The sequence below is a fragment of the Cyprinodon tularosa genome, unplaced genomic scaffold, assembly GCF_016077235.1.
Source record: "Cyprinodon tularosa strain WSP-4 unplaced genomic scaffold, ASM1607723v1 ctg1, whole genome shotgun sequence".
NCBI classification, from domain to species: Eukaryota; Metazoa; Chordata; class Actinopteri; order Cyprinodontiformes; family Cyprinodontidae; genus Cyprinodon; species Cyprinodon tularosa.
In genome coordinates this window covers 160,365-166,364 of record NW_024037781.1, presented here as the reverse complement: position 1 = coordinate 166,364, position 6,000 = coordinate 160,365, and the positions used below count along the sequence as shown (strand labels likewise).

The 6,000-nt window shown below is 37.1% G+C and overlaps 1 protein-coding gene across 1 annotated transcript in view; it reads left to right on the top strand.

Annotated features, from left to right (window-relative positions):
* The first annotated feature begins 451 nt into the window (after positions 1-451).
* LOC119793630 (protein-tyrosine kinase 2-beta-like) overlaps positions 452-6,000 on the top strand; it is a 33,278-nt gene continuing 27,729 nt past the window's right edge. Inside the window, exons 1-2 of the mRNA XM_038301207.1 lie at positions 452-700; positions 787-1,114. Of these exons, the coding sequence (XP_038157135.1) occupies positions 881-1,114 (234 nt within the window). The 5' untranslated portion in view covers positions 452-700; positions 787-880. The remainder of the gene's footprint in view (positions 701-786; positions 1,115-6,000) is intronic.

Genomic DNA, 6,000 nt, shown 5'->3' with positions numbered 1-6,000 from the left:
GACGTGCTCTATGCATTTAGTTAAGGTAAAATAACCATTCGTTGATGATTAATATATTGCAATCAGCTTTTACTTTGTTCCACTCAAATCTAATTTTGTGTGTCTGAAGCAGCCCACTCAATCATACACTCAGACAGCCACTGCCCCCTCCTTACCAAAGGTGAATAGAAACTATGGAGGTGGAACCTGGTGTTTTATCCAAACACAAAAACAAACATTCATTTATTTTCAAAACCAAGTGCAGGTCATAATTTCCCTGTCCTGCAAACAGTTGATTATGTTAAATAAAACCGGGTTTTTTGCTGTTATTTGTAATGAGGTGAGATAATAACAGCAAGTTACCTATTTTCAAAACTTTTACAAGAGGAAGTGAAAGTTCTGTGGGCAGAGCTGTTGTAGGTATGATATTTAACTGTGACACTGCACGAGAAAACAGGCGTTGACACAGTGGTTTCATCAGTCATGTCAGTTTTTTCTGTAGCTGCTCCTCAACTTCCTTATTTAGTCCCTCGGTACGTTTCCTCTTTCGACAACTGATAATATTCCTCGTTAGAGCTCTGCTTTTTGATGATTCTCTGTCTTGGAGCTGAAAAATACGTCTCAGATCTACATTTGTTCAGGGGATGTTAGAGTCTGTGTCGTTGGGTCTACGTTTGGTCCGGTTTTAGAGCTCCAGAAGAGGATCTTTGAGGCGTGGGAGGTGAGGAAGGCGATTGAGAACAAGAGGAACGCAGCAGAGACTATATAACCTGCTGACATGTTTTTTGAAATCTTCTGTGCCTTCAGATCTGATGCTGCCGTTCAGGCTTTCCGTATGAAAGAGAAGGAGGCCTCAGATTGAAAAGTTTACAGTTATGTGCGTCTCTCTGCGGTAGTCTACATGTTCTGTGTGTCCGGTTCTCTGAGCACCATGTCAGATGACATCAAGACTTTGACGTGGAGGAGCATGTCCCCCATCGGCCGGTCGGATTCCTCAGATATGTCCCCCACCACTCCTGTCGGCAGAGAAAGCATCTTCACAGTGAAAATCATCAAAGTCTGCTTCCTCAGCAACAGCTCCAACCTAGGGAAGAACTTCAAACTGGTCCGCTGTGAGGAGGGGTGGACTATCAAGGTATGCTCCTCTTTGACTGCTTATTTTAACCTCTTATAACTACTGCAAATAAGATGGAGGAAATTGCTTAATTCAGCTGGTTAGCTAAGTCTATTTTAATCAACAACAACATTCCAAGATGTTTTTTGCATATTTCTGTTTATATAAAGCTGCTTTGGACTTGACCTTTTGACGTTTACAGTTCTCATTCAATTCAGCTTGCATATTTAGGCCCAACTCTTAACGAACCAAAATAATTACAGTTAACCCTCCAAGAGAAGTAGAAACAATTTACATTTAGAAATGTACAATAAAATCTTTGCTTTTATATGAAAAGGGACAATTATGTAGTTACATGCAATTCAGTCTGAACCATATTCCGGTAAAGTTTGGTTACGACACCAAAGATAAACAGAATTCAGAACTTCACAGCAATTCCTTTTGGTAAGAAAGCAAAAGGCGAAAGTTGAAAGAAATGACTCTCTTTGAAGAGGATGGAGAAACTCGCTGTTTTTAACAAAATAATTAACGTAATATTCAGAAACTTAAGTTTCCCATGAAAATGTTTTGATAGAAACATGTCTTCAATATGAATATCAACATTTGTCAGCCAACTTTAGGCAACCTGAATGTCTATATGATTTCACATGCTTCGCATGTTACACTGGAAAAACGAGATAGCTTGCCAATGGAATGAGTATTTTTACTCTTAAAATAATATAATTAGATAATATCCAACTGAAATAAGACAATGCAACTGTGCTTTCTCATTTTAAGTGTAAATTGTCTTGTTCAATTGGTAAAATGTCTCTTTTACCTCCCCGATCTGAGAACACATGCAGTAATTTTAAGAAAAAATGACTTATCTAGATTTCGATTTTTTTCCAATGTAGAGATGTGCTTCAGATTGCTTGGATCCTTTAGAAACAAAAACCTCAGATCAGAAGAGGTATTTTCCTCCAACAGTCAAGATGATATAGAAGCACAGAACACGAACACATGTGGGTCCATGAAGTAAACGCCTGGTCTGATACAAAGTAAAATCCCTCCCCGCTCTGCTCCTGGACTTCTGGCCTATATGCTGGTCGTCCAGCCTAAAGGTGTTTAGGTCCTCCTCTGCCTTATCCAATCTTTACATCTAAATGCAGAAATATTACCTGTCAAATTATATTCCTCTTTTAAAAATATCTTAAAAATATCTGTTCTAACTTTTAATCATCAACCCCTGTTTTATATAATTTATGTTTAGTTTAGTTTTGCCCTTCAGCTAATTAGAATGGCTTTGTCTAATTATATTAAATCAGTTAAAGAAGTCTAAATCCAATATTCAGGTAGACGGATCAAACTAAAGTCTGAGGAAATTAGACAGCAGGTAAAAAAATCAGGGCATCATTTAATTTCTGCTTATATTATACCTCATTTAGATGACTAAATTAAATGACTAAATGTTAATGATCTTTGATAAAATGTTAGCAAAAACTCAGAAGAGCACATTTCAAGTTTTAGGAGCAATTCATTGCCTACCTGATCACTTTTGGATTGATGTTTATAGCTTTGCCTGACTGAGAATCCGTCAGACCTGCTAAATCTGGGGGTTCTTTTTCACTCAGAATGGCAGATCAGCTTGTGTTAGTCACACAGAGTGCAGTACGGAAGCATATTGCATTCACCAAAGAAAAAAAAAATCAGCTGCTTAACTCATAATTACGAGATTAGTATTTCATAATTGTGAGATCTTGTCTAATAATTACGAGATAAGATCTTTTTTTTTTTCTTTCAAATTTCTTTTTTGTGAATGTTATGTAACATGCTTCCTTTTGTATTTATTTATGGATTTTTTTAATGGCAGTGTTTTTATGTGTGAATGCAATGTGAGACATAGTTTGGAATATGTAGCAGCCAGAGTCTGTACCCAAATCAAATTTTCTTTGGGACAATACAGTTCATCTTATCTTATCTTATAATTACGAGATACTGATCTTGTAATTATGAGAAAAGATCTCATAATTCTGAAATAAGATCTCAGAATTACGAGATCTTATCTATTTGGTCATAATTACTTGAGCAGGTAATGTAGCATCTCTCAGAAATGCTCTTTATGATTACTTAAGAATATGTGCATCTGTTCCACTGAACAGTTCTCTGTTCCAAGTTCTGAACTGATACACGTTGGAGTTCAGCTCCCGTTTTCCACTTCATCAATAAAGTACCCAGCTATAACCCTGGGATTACTACTTGTGGAGTAAGCATGCAGCCATATGACTAGACACGAAAATCCATTAACAGCTCTATTAATACAGATCCTGCATGGTTTTAATTTGTGGTATGAATCAACATGCCACATGAAGTTGGGGGCCGGGTTTCTGTAGAGACGTTGTGCTAAAGCCTCAGCTGTACTCCGTGAGGATCTAGCATTTTTGAGCAGGTACCGAACAGTTCTTTGGGACACCACCTAGCCAGCTAGAATGCATTTCAGATGCATTAATTTATAGCCATAAAGCATCCCGTGCTGGTTTAAATGCTCCTGCAGGAACAGTGCAACCTCCAGAAAGTCAGAGGGGGCTTTTTCGCCGAACAAATTCTAAGGACTTACTGTAAGCAGTGGCGGCTGGTAGCTTTTTCTCTACGGGGGGTATAAATTCAAAATAGGACAAACTAAAACTAATTCCATCCATATTGAGGAAACTCAGTATTTCCCAGTGTTGCATACCTAAAAGGAAAGAAAAGCATATAAAATCCGACAACCCGCTCATTGTTCATGTTTCATGTAGCGTAGCTCAGCAATGACCATCCTTCCTGGTATCCTCAATATCACATGTTAGTTCAATATTATGAGATTATTTCACAATTATGAGATCAGGATCTCATGATTAGATTAGATCAGTATCTCGTAATTATGAGATAAGCTGTCAGATTTTTTGTCTTTGGTGAATACATTAAGCTTCTGTAGTGGAGAGAGGTGGCTGAAAAAGAATTCTGTTAAGTTATCTTCATGCATCAGGTGGGATTATGGGCCACATGGTGCTGCTGTTTGTAGCCTTGCAGCTGTAACCTCTGCATGCATGGGTTCTCATTAGGTACTCCGACTTCCTCCCACAGTCCAAAAACATGACTCTTAGGTTATTTGGCTTATCTAGATTGTTCTTGGGTGTGAAAGTGCATGGTTGTGTTTCTGAGTTGAGTTGCAACAGACTGGCGACCTGTCCAGGGTGTACCATGCCTCTCGCCCATAAACTGCTAGAGTGAGGCACTGGCCCCACTGTGACCCTGACAGAATAAGCTGGGAGGGATGGGATGGGATGCACGGATATCAGGCAGGTTGAATCTGTTCCCATTTTTAAAAACCTCTTCGCAGTGTATAGCACTGCTGCCTTGCAGCAAGAAGGGGCCCGGTTCAATTCCCCCCCTCCGTAGTCTTTCTGCAAGCCTATGCAAGTGTGTGTTCTCTCTGGCTTCCTCCCACAGTCCAAAACCATGACTGTTAGGTTAATTGGCTTCTCTATATTCTCCCGTGTGAGTGTGAATGGTTGTTTATCCTGTTTGTCTCTGTGTTGCCCTGCGATTGACTGACAGAGTAAATCGGAGATAGGGACCAGCACCCCTGGTATATATGATAAGTCTGACTAAAAATGGATGGATTGATAAAACATGGGTCATAACCCAGGTTGAGATGTTTGCTTTTTGTGGTTTCATAGAGTTGCTTTTACTTTTATTTTACTTTTCGTTTTAGCTCCGACTGCTCTAACCATCATATTTTGAACACCTTTTTTTTTTTTTTTTTTTTTTTCAGTTTTTACATAAAGCGCTTTGTCAAACTGAGCCGTATCCTAAAGCGTGGTCAAAATAAAACAAAGTCAAAGAGGTTGTCACCAGTGATAATCCTTTACTATGTTACAAAATTAGAAATAGTTTACATAACTAAGTTGATATAAGCAAGAGGTCAAAGAGAGGTGTGGCATTATGGAGGTGCTAAGGGTTTGTTAACTAAACCATTAAAATATTTCAGCTAAGTTGTCACAAAGATACATCAGTTATCCAGCTGTTATTCCATTAATCATCCCCAGAAAGTAGTATTTTTAGAGCTGTGGTTATGTTTCACAATTAGCGTCATAAAATAAATACGTTACATTACCTCCTAAAGTATGTATTTGCTGAGGTCTTAATACATTTTTATACATAATAATAATAAATGCATATTTGGAATAAGCAGATGTAACATTTATTTGTTTAGTATAATACACGATTCAAACATGAAATACACAATTAAATGTTCAAATGCATAATTAGAAAATTACATATTCCATTCATTAATTAAAAAATACATTTGAATGAAGAAATTAAATTTAATTTAAAAGTATTTAATATGTATGCAAGTCATTTAATGTATTTTAGGGGGTCTCCAGTCTGTTACATAGATATTTTAGGGTTAAAGGCGGCTGCATAAAAAAAAAAGTTAGAACTGTAAATTTACAGTCATTTTTACTATTTTTAAGCTGCACTTTTAAAAAGATGAAATTGTCCAGTGAGCTGTTTACAAACTAAATTTTGTTTTGTTTTACAATTGTGTAAACAAAATGACAAATAAAATCTGTCTAAAGTTTATTATTATACTAAAGCATTGGCACATCATTATGTAAAAGTTATTTTTGGAGTGTTACAGTACCGCCTTATTTATCCTCTACCATGTGATCAAGATAGCCAGGCCACAGAAATTGCTTGCAAGGCTTGATTTTCTTCAGCAATTTATCAGTGCAATGAGAATTCTTTTAAATTTTTTACATGCTGCCCAATCAAATGGGAACTATACAGCAGGATCTGAAACAACATCAGTTCCCCGGGGAGAATTTAAATTTATTCAGCAAAAGAAGTGAAATCTTTTGTTGAAGCCCACATTTGTTTTTACGGTC